Genomic DNA, 18,132 nt, shown 5'->3' with positions numbered 1-18,132 from the left:
TACGGTGATCCGTTATACATAATTTATCAACATTCTTACATAAACCTCTAAGCTTGTCCTCGAAATCATCATATTTGGTTTTTCTATGTGGAAGCTGAGTTCTCTTAATTTTTTTCGTTAAAATGAATAAATTTTAATGGGACTAAGAAATACTTCTGCACTTACCATTTTCATTCGATCAGATCTGGGGCCTGTTTAACAAATGTGTCTTAAGACTAAGACATGTCTTAGGATCGTCTTAGGCTATATCTTTCTCCTAATTCTGTTTATCAAAAATGTAGGTTCAGACTTCCTAGTTTTGTCCTAACTTTAGGACTGTCTTATGATCAGATGTAGAGTTACTATATCATAAATAAGAAAACAAACATGGTTACTGTCTTATTTTATATTAAACATTAAATCATTAGGAGAAACAGAACAGAAATTTTAATGCAAATTTCATTCCAAATTTTAGTTGGGACTCCTTTTTTTCTAATAATCGCAACATCAGTTGAAAAAAAAATAAATGTATATGTATACACGGTTACGGTTCGTTTGAAATGGTCAGTAGTTAATCTTTTGTTTTGCATTTCATTGACACCAATTGTCAATAAACGTGTATACAAAGATCAAATGGAGTCCTTTTGGAAATGAGATCCTAACTGAAATACTACAAAGGGTTACTAAAATTGTAGTACTAGTGTTTTCGTTTCCATTTGATTATAAATATTAATATCTGTAATCGATTGTAACAGTCAGATATCCATTCTGTTTTTTCAATATGTATAGCTATGTTAACTAGATGGGATACGTTATTTCTCATTTACATTACATGTAAATTTACCCCTTTTTTTCAAAAAATTAGTTTATATAATGACGTAATAAAATCATAAGACCAGTATTTGTTGTGCAACTTGAGCTTCGTCGTAAGATGGCCATAAGACTACCATAATCAATGCCTAAAATACATGTATGTTGGGATATCTTCGTTTAACAAGCCCCTGGATTTTATGGGAGAAAAAAAAAGATATGACGTAATAGTGCAAGTTAAACCAGTTTTGAAAGTTTAATTTAACAGAGGGGTCAAGTAGATTATATGGGGATCCGAATATAATCATGCATATCGTAATGCGTGATTTTGATATTGTTTGAAAGATAATACATTTATATACATTATATGCTATCTAATAGATTGTACTTTATCAGATGTTTATCTATATACAGGAAATCAATGCAATCAATAACATAAACAGGGCATAGCTGATAGTTTGAAAGGTTTGTTTTTATTGATATTATTGTTATATCGATTTTTGTAGGTACCACTTACATGTCTATGGATTTTCTAGGAATATGTTGATTTGATTAAGAATGTTCCGAGTATGATGTAAGTACTCTAGTTGGAATTTCTGGTTAATATAGAGAATGCTTCACTTGGCTCCTTCATTGTTTGTGTAGTCCGAGTTGCGTTTAGCATAAGTTAACTATTTTTTTTCTTTATATCATCTTTTTGGATAATCAGATTGTGACGGAACGAAAACATGCAGAGCTAAGAATCGATGCAATGGAACAAAATACTCGAAACATGCAAGTGTGACACTCTCCTCTGCTACTCAGTATTTAAGTAGCAGTCTAGCTAAAATCAAACAGTAGGTGATTCTCGTGCATGTCAAAAACTAACCGTATTCAGTTTTATTTCTTGTCCTGAATCAGTTACTGACCACATAACAAGTCCTAGTTTTTCTTTAGGATGTTGCGCTTTTGAGATAAAAGATTACATATATATATTGTACATGAAATCGGATCTTTACAAGAGTTATCGTTCTTGCTTTGGTTTCATGTAATTGATTTTAATTGGGAGATGAATTCATGATTTTCTAAAATGTGCAGATCTGAATGCAGAAAATATTATCTTTATGTGAAAATGTAGCATATGTAGCATTTGGTATAATAATGAATAGAATAAAATAAGACAAGAAGATTTTATTTGCAGACTCGTACACAATCAAGTGCTACGTACAAACTGAAGAACAATACATAAAAATGTATGTAACATTGTGGCAAACAGTAAGAAAGAAAACAAGGATATCTACAGCTTAAAAATCATCACATATGTATAAATCGTGAAGACATTTGTTTCTACTTTCCTTAAAAGTACACATTACCTTTTAGCAATTATTTGTTACAAATAGACAATAAACTCTGCATCTTGGTGTAAGATTATCGAATACTGAATACATATATTCCTTAGTTCCAATAACTCAGTATTACTACAAATAAAAGCTAATGCCATCCATTTCCAACTTCTTGAGAATTAAATAAAGGGAAGTGCCGATCCAGGTATGGAACATTATTCCAGCGATATACTTCAAATGGCAATCTAAAATTTTAGCACCAGAATTTTCAAAACGTTGAACGAGCTGCATTTAAGACGGATTAATAGTTTGAAATCTGTTTTCAAAGTAAGATAAAAACCTACTCCTAGAAGACTGTCTCATTTCAGAAACCACTCTCTGATAAAATTTGTCTACTAGTCGCCAATATTTGATGTTAATTGGCTTGACCAATTTTTTCAAACATCTCCATATTATCATAGCTCAATACCCCAGACGAGTTAAGTAAAATGGGAGTGACTACACAATCAGTTGCAGAACAACAGATAAACTAAATTTTTTATCATATGATATAGATCAAAAAGGGTTTTCGAAGCTTGTTCTACAAGTTTTTTTTCTTTGCAACATTGAATCTGCAGTTCTAGTTAAACATAATTCCTAAATATTGTAATAATCCGCTCGTTGTATATCTTAACATTAAGTGTGAAACTGGTATTTTGTCGATATTATGTTTTAGCAGACACATTAACTTTAGTTTTCATCAGGTTTTCACCTTACATAGTACTCATCAAATACATTCAACATTCTTTGTATCCCCTGTTTAGTTTCAGAGATCAGGATAGTATCATCAGCCTATAATAGTAAAATACATACGTAAATACTCGTAAGCATAATTATTAACTTTTTCAAGATATTACACTCCATTTTCTATGAACAATTGCTCTTAGTCATTAATAAATACAACAAAAAGAAAAGGTGACAATTTTCTCTTTGTCTGACACCCACCTGAAAATAAAAAAAAAGTCAAAACACATGGGATTTGGTCTTACTTGAATACATCCTGATAATTGACATAAATTCTACATAGTATAAATTTTTGCCATAGGCCTACACGCCAGACAGTATCAAATGCGTTACGGAAATCGCCGATGTGCAAAACAATTTACGACCCGACATTAAATACATTTGTATTGTGAATAGTATATTTTGCCTAGACATGATATCATTTTAATAATTCCTCTATATATAGGGGATTTTTCGAGTCTTGTTTTTGTATATAGGATTAGTAATACCGAAGAACCATTTTATTGGGTATATTATGATGTCTTACATAAAGTTGAAGAGTTTTACATATAATGGTAAACAAATATAAATTGTGTAATTAATATATTTATTATATGCTTAAATCAAGCGAAAGAAAATAATCATGGTCCTGTTGTTCATCTTTGTTTAGCGTTTTGAAAGGTTCCTTGTTCAGTGGTATCTCAAAGTTTTTTCGTTTGATTACAGTTGCATCTTTGTAAAATGTTCCAAAATTCCTTTGTATAGGTTTCAGATTTTTTCCTTAGTTCCTGTTCTAAACTTAGCTGGTGTTTGACTCCTTGACAGTTTCTTTTTATACACTTCACTTGCCAAAGATTGACGATCATTATACTTGTTGTTCGCCTGTTGGAAAGCTTTTCGTTTGGTCTCACGCGAACTATTTGACCAATTATTGTTGGTTTTATTCGTTTTACGTTGGGAAAACAAGTGTATTCAATACCCAAGACATTTTGAGAGCATTCGGCTGAAAAGTATTAAGTTCCGCACACTGTCCATTAACCATGTTTCTCTATGTGTTGCATTTTCAATGAAAATATCCTTTTTCCCTGATTTCCATTTATGTTTGTGTGTGCAATAATTTACGGTTGTGAATATAGACAAAACAGAATAAAATATCTACGATTGTTTTAATGAGGTTTGAACAAGCAATAAAATAATCGTTCTTTTATACTGCATGGTCAATTAAGATACCATGGACAAAAGAAATTGTGATTTCTTTGATGGTGAGACATCTTTTTTCTTTGTAAAATTGAAGGCTCATGAAAAAAATATTTCATACCAACGTGGTATAAAACGTGTATAACAAATGACAGAACGAACGTACATAGTAAATAGGTTAGTTTCCTTTCCTGTGAACTTGTATATATATTTTAGGGGTTAAAAATCAAAACAAAACAAAAACAAAAAAGCAAACAGTTGTAATCCCTCAGGAGTATACAGCTTTAGCACTATAATTAATGCAGAAAACTTGAAGGAGTATTGGACTGGCGTTTTATTATCATTTCTCATGCTTAAAATACGTTAGTATTGATCTGTGTCGAAAGTGTCATGTTGGAAATAATCAATAGTGCTAAGCGTTAGGCTGATCAACACATAGAAGCAACAAACATGTCTACTCCAAGGACTAAGATTAAGGTAGGTTTAACAATACGGTATTGCGCTATATAGTGACACAATTGTCCAGTTGTTGGAAAGGATATTCTATAAGTTGTCACATTTTCGAAAATAATTTCCCTTATACAAATGACTGAATTGTAATGGGAATACTGTATACGAGAGAAAATCAATTACGCTGAATTTTATTTTTAGCCAGAAGATCTCCATAGTTACGGCTCAAGTCGGTGTAAATGGTGTCTATATATATATATAGTGATAAAAAGTTCTCTTAATTTTGGAAAAATGCAAAGCAGGAAAATAAATATACTGTTCGGAAGGTAAACTGAATAGGAGTTCTTCAACAAATACTAACACGCATTTTATATTATAAAGGGCAAACAGATAGAGATTCTGATGGAAGAAAATGCATGTTTTTATGATCTTACATACTATCTTCACGGGTGCACCAACCAAAATCCTGATGCTGATGAGGATGAGCGCCACTTAATTCCAACGCTTAATCTGTTGAACGTAAGCTACGACGTCACCGAATACATTGGTCCTTGGTGGAAAGGTGCCTGTTTCAGATCAAAAAAGGAAAAACGGGTATTACACGATATAAATGTACAATTTCGGAGTGGTGAATTGACGGCAATATTAGGAAGTTCTGGTAAGTCGGAATTTTTAATTGTTGTGACTTTGTTCTAATACACGTGCTTAGCTTAATTTGTAGATATTCGTTTTATTTGACTTTATGACCGTAACTAATATTAAAAATAAAATAATAAACTAAATAACAATAAAGTGCCATTTTTATTTCCTCAGGTTCAGGGAAAACGTCATTGCTAGATGTCATTGCCTCCCGCTCAAATGGGAAAATTGGCGGAAAAGTCTATTATAATAACTATCTGTGTACAGCAGAAGTGATAAAACAATACGCTGCCTACGTCATGCAAGCCGATCGCTTGATTCACAATTTGACTGTGCGAGAGACCATACGGTATGCTGCTCTACTAAGACTCCCTGGTAAACTAAGTGCGAAAGAAATTGATCTGAAGGTATGAATTGATATCTTTTTGTGTTGGTTGTCTTTCTACTTTCTTAAATATGTGTGAAAGTAGATTTGATTAGGAAGGTTTGACCATTAATTTTAACATGTATATCGTAGAATTTTGACACAAAATTAATACCTTCTTACAAGAATTTAGAAGACACATAACCGCATAGAATATTTTTCGTGGAAAACTGATTACGAAATTTTATCCTGCAACTAAGCTTTCTAACATACAAATAAAGGGTGTCGAATAACGCAAATCTTTATTCCTCCACTGCGATGACTTTTGATTCCGTATTGCCACCTTTCTTTTATCTGTGGTAACATCCCTTCACATGCCAAGACAAACCGCTCCAAAATCCAACTGCTGAGATAATAGATACATTAATGACCACATCTGTACTATCACGTTACCAAAGATAATTAGTGCCTGTATGGGGCAGACCAGAAATTTTTGGGGGTATTTTTTGGCATGGCACCTGCGTATGGAGTTTAATATCACAACTCATATGTTATGTCGGGGCTTTCCGAAACTACGCCGTAACTACGCACATATTTTGTATCGCGCTAGACTTCTTACAATTAGGCTTTTAGAACAGGGTTATGTTGCTACAAGATTGAAGTCATCACTACAAAAGTTTTATGGTCGTCATCATGATCTCGTGGATCGTTACGGTTTATCCATCCGCACTATGGAAACTGGTTTGTTTAACGTGTCTTACTTTTCCTTTCCTCTTTCGTCTACCCCGGACTTGACTTTTGTATGAGCAACTCGGCGGGTGTTTCTAGAAAAGCAGAGGACGCTTACCCTTCCGATGCACCTGGTCCATGCTCCCAGTTTTAAGTGGAGTCCGAGTTGCTCATTTACTTTTGTTACTTTGTATGTAATATTATGATTTTTTGTTCATTTTTTGTGTTTGTCTGTTTCCCATGTCTGGTCTTTGTCCCTGGATAACATTCTTTTGATTTCTGCTAGAATCTTTGTTCCTTTGATTACTCTGCATAATATCGTTTCAGTTATGAAAAACGTCAAAAGTTTAAAGGTGGCCTTGCCGATTGCTGAAAAAAGTAAACTATTTTTCGCATGTTTATTTAGAAAATGTGGTTGCAGAATAAAAATAATATATGAACATTGCCGAAAAAAATCGGTACATTTATTTGCAGACTTTTTATGAGCAACTCGGCTGGTGTTTCTAGAAAAGCAGAGGACGCTTACTCTACCGGTGCACCTGGTCCATGCTCCCCGTTTTTAGTGGAGTCCGAGTTGCTCATTTACTTTTGTTACTTTGTATGTATGATTTTAGTTACTTAATGTTCTTTGTTGTTTATTTCTGTTTTCCATATCTGGTCTTTGTCCCTGGATTACATTCTTTTGATTACCGCTATAACCTTGGTTCTCTTGATTACTCTTTGCATTAACTTCGAAACAGTCAGGTTAGCTCGTGGAACCCTCGCGATCTGACTGTTCATAAAATTCGTCAAATAAATTTGATATTTTCCGGCAATATACATGTATGAACAAACACGCTGTCTTGAACTGATTTAACTTGCACTGTTAAATATTTGCTACTGAAGAGTTAAGATATGACATTGTAAAATCTTTAACAGGAAACGGTAAGTTGCGGAATAATACTCGGATGCATGCGTGAGCTCGACCTTTCATTATATAAGAGTTACGGAAGCATACGGACATGTGAGCATGAGGTCAATATTCCATTTATAATTGTAAATGCGCATGTTAAGGACTTTCTTCTTAAAAAAATCATTTTAGCATCTAAAATTTGTTTTTAATTTCTGTACGTTCTTGCTTAACTTGATAAAGGTCGAGAGAGTAATTGCTGACATGGGTTTGAAAAGCGTAGCAGACACTAGGATAGGGGGATCAGTTGTTAGAGGAATATCAGGGGGAGAAAGGCGTAGAGTCACCATTGCCATCCAGCTTTTACAGGATCCAAGTAAGTGATTTAGTCACAAAGAAATATTTCAGGTAACTTCAACATGTAATAAAAATGCTATGTATTAACGTAGAAAATCTTGAATGGTGATATGAGGAGATATGAATATAAATCTGGTCTGAATGCTTAAGAAAATATATCGTGATTAGTTAATAAATTCAAATTTAAAGTAATCATTGCAGCCGTAAATAAAGTATTAATAGTTCAACTAACCAAACTTAAAGATTATTTGCGTTTGTTGTGTGTGCTAAAGGTTTCTTGTCATTTAAGTATTTCTTGTATTAAAGACCAATAAAAAAATTTGATAGAGGATAAAATGTTAAATCACGTTTCATTTTGACCAATTTCTACCAACAGAAATCTTGCTACTTGATGAACCGACAACGGGCCTTGATAGCTGTACCACGCGGCATCTGGTGTCAAATCTTAGTGATATTGCGCACGGCGGTAAAATCGTTATACTCACTATTCACCAGCCACGGTCAGATGTATTCAAAATGTTTGATAAAATCGCACTTCTTAGTATGGGAGAGATAGTATATTTTGGGAAATCTTCACAGATGGTTGAATATTTTCAAGATGTTGGTTACCCTTGTCCAACATATGCCAGCCCTCTTGATCATTATGGTATGTTGACAGAGATAATAAATATAAAAATCTGGACCAGGCATTGGTACTAAGAATACTTTTGGTGAAGATATCATGTCATTTTCTCATCCAATCAAATTCCAGCATTTACCATTATTGCAATATTCGCAGAATTGTTTGGTCTCTTGTGTAAAGTTGCTTCATTTTGTATACGAATAAAAAGAAAAAAATGAAAATGAAGTTAAGTATTGAAAAAAAAGACAAAGCATTAATAAATATTTATGTATACAGAGCATATCTTTTTTTTTATTATTTCAATATCAATTCTTATATGACGTCATATAAACGTCAAACAATATATTTCCTGAGCCGATACCCCTCCCTCACATGATATGTCTGTTATTGATCGTAGACACAGAAAAATGTATAACAGTTGGTAAAATGAATTTGTAATGACTTTACATTCGGTAAAATGAATTATGGTTACTTTACACTTGGTAAAATGTTGATTTAACTATTGAATACTGGTACTTTACAGTTGATCTAGCCAGTATTGATAGAAGAAGTCCAGAGCGAGAACTGGAAACTATGTCTAAAGTCCAAAAACTGGTTCAATCATTCTCCAATTCATCTGTCAACGAAGAAAATCTCAATCTTATCGAGGAAGAAACCATGAAGCACTCGACAAGAAGAACAATGTTATTCTTTTATAAGCCGGAGCCACCAAGCTTATTTCGAGTGCTATACTGTCTTATCGGGTACTTTTTTGTATATTGTTTATGTTCTCCTTTTTTTTGCTTTCTTTTTTACCTAAAGCGAAGACCTCATCTCAACAAAGTTTCTTTCCTTCAAACGCAAAAGTCAAATGAATCATAAAATACAGCGTGTCATTATCGTATGGTTCAGAAATATATCTTAATGAAAAAACACATACAAATAATCTTGAAATCTTCAACGTCGCTAATCGTCAAATGTTCACTGTCACTGATGTTGGCTAACTTTCAACATCCGAAATGGCGCAAATGCGATATGCTCTAAAATCGGGTAACTTCCTTTGATATTATGCCTACTCTTTCGTAACCGTTATGATCCGAATGTTTCCGATCATCCGGAACCAGATTAAATGTATAGAAGTCGGTGTACTGATAATATATGACCTTTATACATGTATAATCAATTATAATGAACGCCTGTGTTTGAATCGAAAACTGAGTAATATTGCATAAATTTAATGCTAATCATTTTATCTTTTAAAGAATACTTTCCGTTCTAATACAAGCAAAAAACACGCATAGACATATGTATGATATGTTTGAAAAAAAGTACGTTGTAGCGATCTTTGGATCGCTTATGATATTAGGAACCAGATGAAGCAGCTGGCAGTAAATATTTCATAAATATCGGGGCGTGCTAATGTATATGACCTATGTAGTCTTGTAACGAGCCTCAGTGCCTGAATCGGAAACTGGGCAATGTTGAAAGCTAACCAATCATTTCATGTAAACTTCCCGTTATCGTACAAGCAAGAAATACACGTAGAACACACGTGTATGATACTTAAGAGGTACATTTTTATCTCGTATGAAGCTAGAACTATGACGCTATGGCGGTGAACATGGCGAGGATCTGCAGCATTATATGGCGTATAACTACATATTTATGCGAATAATATGCGAATATTAAGTACTGAAATCACGAGTGCGAGAGGTCGCCAACAATATTAGCGACTTAAAAACAGGTATCATTAAGGGAATGACTGTTGAATATTTTTGCACACTAAATAACCAATTAAAAGGTTAATGACGTCATTTGATCTATGAGCTTTATCCAATTAAAAAAGCTCTTCTTCTGAAATTGAATTATTCGAGATGAGAATTTAAAGTAATTGTTTTAAAACTAGAAGTTGTCTTTCCGTTTCCCTCAAACACTACACAGGCTAATAAACTGCATTTTATGTAAGGTGACCGAGACAGAATAATATTTAGAAAGACATATTATTTGACAAATTGTTTTTAAATCGCTCCTAATTTTCATGCTCAAGAACTTTCGCCTAAACAGGTCATGGACATCCACATTTTTGTTCGCTGAACCCCTACCCTTTACCGAAAGATGTCTGTAAGATGTATATTCACAACTGCAATGTAACTGGCTTTTAAGTAACTTAAGTTTCTATAAGCGTTTTATTTTTTCTTTTACTAAAGCCGTATGCTGGTAAACTTGAAAAGAGACAGAACAATCTACATGTCAAGGATAGCGATGTTATCCTTATTTGTGCCATTTGTCTGTCTTTTCCTCGGCCGCATGAGAAAAGACCAGAAATCTATTCAAGACAGGATCGGTCTAATGTACCAGTCAGTAGGAGTGCCTACATATGTAGGAATATTAATAGCTGTAGGAGTATGTAAGTATTCAGGGAATGATCGATATCATGAATTAGTCAGAAGGAGTGCCTATCAATGTAGGAATATTGATAGCTGTAGAAGTATGTAAGTATCAAGGACATGATCGATATCGTGTGTCAGTCGGCAGGAGTGTCTATTTATGTCGGAATATTGATGGCTGTTGAAGTATGTAAGTATCAAGGACGAGATCGATATCATGTGTCAGTCGGCAGGAGTGCCTATTTATGTAGGAATATTGATAGAAGTAGCAGTATCTAAATATCAACAGAATGATCGATATTTTGTATCAGTCAGAAGGAGTGCCTACCTATGTAGGAATGTTGATAGCTACATAGAAGTATGTAACTATCAAAGAAATGTTTGCTATTGTGTATCAGTCAGTAACAGTGCCCATCTATGTAGGGATATTGATAGCTATTGAGCATTTATCCTTAATCCGAGAATTCTGAAGTCTAGACGGTGAATAGAGGAGTGCTTGATAAGCAGGTTTCAGGTTTGTATACATTCACTTTTCATGAATGATTGAGAAATCGGTGCCGTTGTACCTCTGGAGATAGAAATACGCTTAAAGATTGATCATTTTAGCACCGAATGCTTATTTTGCTGGAGATTATTTAAATTTTTATTCATAGTACATTTCTTAGGCCGCCGGCGTCTTTTCTCGGATAACTAGTCAGCAAAAACCGGCATTAGAAAAAACTTAAACGTCATAATACATGCGTTAGGGGTTAGACATGGTGATATCATCTATAGTTTGTTGTACGTGGATAATTTCGTGTATTTTCTTGATTCAGTTCCACCTTTACGAGATTTATACTATAGAGAGTGCCGTGACGGTCTATACTCCACGACGACATTTCTGTTGTCATATGCAGTACATGTTATACCATTCCAAGCAGTAGCGGCTCTTATTTTTAGTTTGATTGTGTACTGGTAAGTTGCCTTAATTTCGAATTATTACATGTATGAGTAAGAAATGATGCAAAACGTACTAATCATAGATTCCACTATATTTGAACATATTCTGTGAAAAAAATAATGAAAATATTTGTTTAAGTTAAATTCTCGAAATAATTTAAAAACCTGAAATAGCGACAGAAACAAGTTAAGAAGAAACGCCATGGACTCTCAAGTTTTTATATGGAAATTCGACATTTTTCCCTTTCCATTTATTTTTGTAATTAATATGTTTGCATAAGGATTATTTATTTTTATCATTTACCTTATCCATATAAACAATATTTATATTTTCCATGGAAACAGCTGAAATCATTTAGAAAAAAACGGTACATATATTTTTTTTGCTTTTCCTGTATTATCAGTTAGTACCCCCCAAAAAGATCCACATTGAGAAAATAAAAGGCGTCATTATGTTGCTTTGCTTTTGTTCGACCTATTTTTCCAGAGATATGAAAATACGAAATAGTACCATTACAAGAAATAAATGAATTTTATTGTATTTCGATTTTGCGACTATATACTAAACATTTTAAGAGTAAACGATTAATAACAGAATTCAATCAAAGTACTCATGTTCTGAATCAATTTATATCGATCGTTAGATTTTTTTTATCGTCAAAGTACAAAAATGTGGAATAAAAGAAAAGTACGGGGATCGAATTCAAACGTATCTCAACACAAGCTTATTGTTATGAATAATTAATATTGAACTTTCTGTTTTATTTCTTTTTTAAATTCCTCTTTCTGATTACGAAGGTCATTTAAATACACACACACAAAATTCATGATGACGTAACGGTGCGCCAGTTTGCGTAATATTCAGGTTCGATATCAGTTTACATGGAACACCTATAGATGAATGTATACAAAACTATCCGACATAGTGTATAATTGAACTTCAATCTACTAGTTGGCCATTCTCAGTTGTTTTTTTAAATTATTAGGTCCGCACATATTATCAAAATACAGGCGTATGAATATGCGTAATAATATACGCGTGTAAATACGCGTAAATACTTGGGGGAACTGCAATTTAATTTTATGAGTTGCTAGGATTGGATCAAACATGCAGGTTATCATTGCAGGGTAACAGGGTTATACATCACCACTGTCTTATCATTCCAAGGTAACAGGGTTATATATCACAACTATCTTATCATTGCAGGGTAACAGGGTTATACGTCACCACTGTCTTATCATTCCAAGGTAACAGGGTTATATATCACAACTATCTTATCATTGCAAGGTAACAGGGTTATCATCACCACACATCACCACTGTCTTATCATTCCAAGGTAACAGGGTTATATATCACAACTATCTTATCATTGCAGGGTAACAGGGTTATACGTCAGCACTGTCTTATCATTCCAAGGTAACAGGGTTATATATCACAATTGTCTCATATCACCACTGTCTTATCATTGCAGGGTGACAGGGTTATATGCATCCTGGAGTAGATTTGCCATCTATTATGCCATAATTTTTGTCCTACATTTTATTGGTGAGATAATGACGGTAGGGGTGATGGGAGTTTTCTTCAATCCACAAATAGCCAACAGCACATCTGCACTCATTCTGTCCGCATCGGTTCTTATAGCCACAGGATTTCTGAGGTAAGAACAGTAATAACGTTTATTTAGCACGTAGAGAAAAAAAACAAACGATTGAAATCAAATAAAAAGGAAAAAATAGCATTTGTTAAATGATACAAAGAAAAAATACATGAAAAAGAAAACATTAGAAAATATAGACTTCTTTCAACTCCTAGAAGCACAGATGAAAGTTGGATAGCAGTAGCAGTATATATATATAATTAAAGGCTAAGGTATGATTTAGGTAATAATACATCCCATTTGAGCTTAATTTGAAAATATAACAATGTCAATAGTTCGTTCAAATTCATGTTTTTTTTCATTACTCAGAAAATTGTTTTATACTAAGAAAGAAAAATTCACTTAACTTGACATCATTGTTAGTTTAATTCTGATTGCATCGATTGGACAGAAATATCTGAAAGTCAAAGAATTTTGGTGTACATTTTTTCAGATCACTTCCGAATATGTTGGATATGTTTCAGTGGGGAAGCTGGTTGAGTGTAATGAAATACAGTGCCGAAATTCTAGTAGTTAATGAATTTAAAGGACTTAATTTCACCTGCCCACATCCGAGTAAGTTGGGTTTAGTTATTGTGAATAAGCCAAAACGGTGCTTAACTTTTCTGTTAAATTTTGTCAAAATGTACTGATAAAAAAGGAGAAATATAAGTTGAAAAGAAATTTTAGTACGACATAAAAAACGAAAACATACATATTCACAAGATAATCCAATCACAAAGATGTTAAAATAAACGTAAACTTTCAGAACACAGCAAACAGTATAACATTATAATTCCACAATAATTACAGTTCAGTGAACAATCGCTCAGATATATATATGGTCTGAAAAATTCCCAACGATGTTAGAACTGTCAAATTTGCGAAGCAAATGTTTGGTCGTTCCCTCCATTTTCAGACCCTTCTATAAGTTTACCTTATCTTCCCTGTATCAATTTGACCTGATGGAGCACTGTAGCGAATAGAGTCGTCACATTCTGAGACGTTTATTGTGACGTGTATCATTAATTTAATCCTCTATCCTACATAATAACACCTAGATGAACTGTCCCGTACTACCATACATTGTAGACTAAGTTACAGCCCTAAATTAATCCTATGAGGAGGAATGACCCGGCCAGCGAAATCTATATTTTTATATATCCTAGCTGGCCGAGTGGTATAGAACGCTAGACTTAGTGCAGGCGGTGTTGCCATAGATGTCACAGCGGTACGATTTCGAGTCCCGCGGAGGGAACGACCAATATTTGCTTCGCAAAGTTGACAGTTCTAACATCGTTGGGAATTTTCCAGACCCTTCTATAAGTTAACGTTTTCTTCCCTGTATCTATTTGATCCGATGGAGCATTATAGCGAATAGAGTCGTCACATTCTGAGACGTTATATATATATGCCTGTGTGTGTGTGTGTGTGTATTTTGCTATGGTTACCAATGCTGATTAAGCTTTTAATTAGATTTACATATTTTACAGATATTCCCTGTCAGTATCCCACAGGGGATAAATATTTGGAGGATTTTTATCCTGAAGCATCAGATCATATGAAAAGAAACTTTTGGGCTCTTGGTGGATTCATGATTTCTTTCTTGTTTTTCACCATAGTAGCGTTCAAGATCCGAGGAATACCTAATCTTCATTAGTTAAAGTCTCTATCTACTGATGATTGTCGTGTTAATTGTTAAGACAAAACATATGTTGTTGTTCCTTTTTTTATATCTCGTTGGCCTGTCCTACATTTATCAAATAAAAAAAATTATTTAATTAAGTTTACATTTAGAAAAAAAAATCAGAAAATAAAATTTAAAAAATTAGCAACAAAAATTGTTGCATATATATTGTCAACATATTTGCTATGAATTGAACACTTTCAGTTGAGATTTTACAAAATATCACTTTTTCAACCATTACAATATATGATTATTTCCGTGTACTATAAAAACAAAGAAATCAACTACGTATTAAGCGTTATGGAATCTTTATAGTAAAAATGATTACGCAGTAATAAAACTATTAAAATTCAATATTCAGGTTTTGTAAAACGCAACAAATACACCATCGTATAACCTTAAAAAAAGACCATATAAATACTTTCAGATATCATCATAGATTCTTCAAAAAGTGTAAACACCTTTAAGTAAGCTCTGAGAGGCCCGACAACAAAAGTACATTCTGTAATAAAATCCACGGTAACAGAACGATGAGACGCCTTCAAAATAAACTATTAGTCAAATAATGACACGAAGACACATTAATGACAAACATCTGACTGTGGACAGGCGCATGTCTGTGGTAGGGTTAAATTAGTTTTATAAGGCCTTAATCATCCCCCTTTACTGTAAAGTCATAATTTAACTCAAACAACAAACAAGCACACCATAAAATTCACTCAGTAGTACATCCATTCCTCAACATACAACATAACATGACATAATGAAGTATTCAATTAAAGAATGCACGCAGTTATACTGAAAGCTAGCTCAGAACATATTAAAGAACGCACACAGTTATACTGAAAGCTTACTCCTACAACGTAAGAGGTTGGAATTCCGTTCCTCAATACCTCAACCTCTTACTATCGACGTTTTCGTTTTTTGAAATCGGCAGAATCATAATAAAATATTTACCATTTAAAACATTTTATACAGTTTCTTTACCATAACACGGGAGAAGGTGAATAAACTGAAGAAAATCTAGCAATCCTGGAAATCCTTTGTAAAAGCAGTTTAAATGAATTTTCACTTGTTTTTTTTAGCTTTTTGAATGAGTAATTCCGTTAATAAAATTACGGATTTAAAAATTTGTGAAACGAACATATTAAATTAACCAACCAATTGCTTTTACCAACTTTACGTTCGTTTTGTCAAAAATATATTATATTCCGTAAAATTAGTGACCTAATTCAAAATGGCTGGTCACTTTGATAACTGTCTTCATTACAGATGTTTTCTAGGTATTTAACAAAAAAAATAGGATTTTTATCGCTTAATTTCCGGTAGGTTAAAATTCTTTTTAAATATTTTAAAACACTTGTTTAGCTGATTCACAATTGCGGTGGCTTTCAGCATGTCAGATGCTAGAGATTAGGATGGCACCAAGTCAGAAAATAGCTTGCCAGACAACTTCTAGCACTGCTGGAGTACTGAAAGATCAGAACATATTAAAGAATGCATGCAGTTATACTGAAGGCTTAGAACACATTTAGAGGACGCTTACCCTACCGGTGCACCTGGTCCATGCTCCCAGTTTTTAGTGGAGTCCGAGTTGCTTATTTACTTTTGTTACTTTGTATGTATGATTTTAGTTACTTTATGTTCTTTGTTGTGTGTGTCTGTTTTCCATTACTGCTCTTTGTCCCTGGATTACATTCTTTTGATTACCACTATAACCTTGGTTCCTTTGATTACTATTATAACACATTAAAGAATGCTCGCAGTTATACTGAAAGTTAGCTCAGAACATATTAAAGAATGCATGCAGTTATACTGAAAGCTCAGAACATATTAAAGAACGACAGTACCATCGGTATGAACCTCTTCTGTACACGACGTCATTGAAACTACCAAAGTAAACACATATTATATGCGTTAAAAATCATTTCTATTTCAGAGATGTTGATTTAAAGAAAAATATTTACCGTTGCAAACACCTCGGAACTAAAATACTTTTCAGGTTTTTTAGGTGGCAGTAAGTTCAAATTCGCGGGAAATTACCAATTTGAATCCGAGTATTTAAAATAATCAATGATTATCATTGTCAACAATGCATTGCTTTAATGGAGTGTCCACTCGGAAACGGAGTAGTTCCTATGGACGTCACATGGTAAATTTTATCCCAAGGAATTGTTTGTTTAAATGTATTGTATGTCAAATAGTAACAAATATTTTTAATCGACAATGGATGGCTCAGAAAATAATTTTACAGTTCCCTATGGAAGCAACCAAGTTTTGCACAAAGTTATCTATCTTTTTTCAATGACTTTCAGTGCTTTCTATCTAATTTGTTTCTCTTTAACCGATGGCAGTGTCGGATCCAGAGTTTTAGGTATGTGGGGGCAAAAAGAAATTTCTTGACAGGATCACCGGTGAGGATCACGAAATGATCCGAATTTGCTAGGGTTTTAGGGGGCATACTCCGCCAAGAAAATTTTAAAAAATTGAAATATTAAATCTCAAATCCTGCATTCTGAGGGTATCTTGAACAATTTTTTAACAATTTATAAAATTGCAATTTTCTAAGTGGGCCCGTTCCCTGGATCCGCCACTGGTTGCAGTTAATCAAAACTTTGAAAATGAATGCATTTGCAATATGAAATAGATGATTTATTTAGAACAAAATTTGTCATGTGCAACCAAATGCCTGTTTTGTGTGTTTATCTTATTTAAGATTTACAGCTAACCACATTTCGGCTATTCTCTAATGGGAAACATTAAGTACTGACACTCTTTACCATTCCGTATATGTATACGAAAGTTAAGTGTAGTCGAATAACCTCATACTGGATCATACTGTCAAGATATTTTCAAACAAATGATAAAAAAGTAATGTATGCAACATTACGAGAAAATAATTCATGGAAACTGGTATTCCTGAAAAGTGGGTAAATCCATGGACAAAATACACATTCGAGAACATATATATGAATATGACCGACTTCATTCGCTACACTGCTACATTGGATCAAATTGATACAGGGAAGATAATGGAAACTTATAGGAGGGTCTGAAAAATTCCCAACGATGTTAGAACTGTCAAATTTGCGATGCAAATTTTAGGTCGTTCTCTCCGTGGGACTCGAACTCGTACCACTGTGACATCTATGGCAACACCGCCTGAACAAAATCCAGCACCCTAGACCATTTGGCCAGCTAAGCTATAAAAAATATAGCTGTCGCTGGCTGGGTCATTCCTCCTCGTACGATTAATCTAGGGCTATAAGTAAATACACGATGTATGGTAGTACGGGACAGCTCATTTACGTGAGATGAGGAAGTCTCTGAGTTTCTTTATTTACATATTGTAGGACAGTGGTATTGACTGCGATGGCATGACC

General features: G+C 33.6%; 1 protein-coding gene across 5 annotated transcripts; it reads left to right on the top strand.

Moving 5' to 3' along the window:
* The first annotated feature begins 1,156 nt into the window (after positions 1-1,156).
* Positions 1,157-15,103, top strand: LOC148623685 (ATP-binding cassette sub-family G member 5-like). Of its 5 annotated transcripts, none has more exons than XM_088565718.1 (11): positions 1,157-1,254; positions 4,902-5,178; positions 5,334-5,566; positions 7,385-7,517; positions 7,875-8,144; positions 8,644-8,863; positions 10,307-10,506; positions 11,302-11,440; positions 12,898-13,083; positions 13,517-13,638; positions 14,556-15,103. In XM_088565718.1, the coding sequence occupies exons 2-11, from the start codon at positions 4,923-4,925 to the stop codon at positions 14,720-14,722; spliced, it is 1,926 nt and encodes a 641-aa protein (XP_088421844.1). In that variant the 5' UTR covers positions 1,157-1,254; positions 4,902-4,922; the 3' UTR covers positions 14,723-15,103. The 5 variants fall into 5 exon arrangements, with proteins under 5 accessions (XP_088421844.1, XP_088421845.1, XP_088421846.1 ...); XM_088565719.1 differs by lacking the exon at positions 1,157-1,254 and adding an exon at positions 1,255-1,363; XM_088565720.1 differs by lacking the exon at positions 1,157-1,254 and adding an exon at positions 2,951-2,973.
* Positions 15,104-18,132: the final 3,029 nt, after the last annotated feature.

This window comes from Perna viridis, chromosome 2, assembly GCF_037379345.1.
Source record: "Perna viridis isolate PV_CMFRI_1.1 ecotype Kerala chromosome 2, ASM3737934v1, whole genome shotgun sequence".
Classification (NCBI taxonomy): Eukaryota; Metazoa; Mollusca; class Bivalvia; order Mytilida; family Mytilidae; genus Perna; species Perna viridis.
Note: the sequence above shows the minus strand (reverse complement) of the source record. Positions and strands in the feature narration are given on the sequence as shown.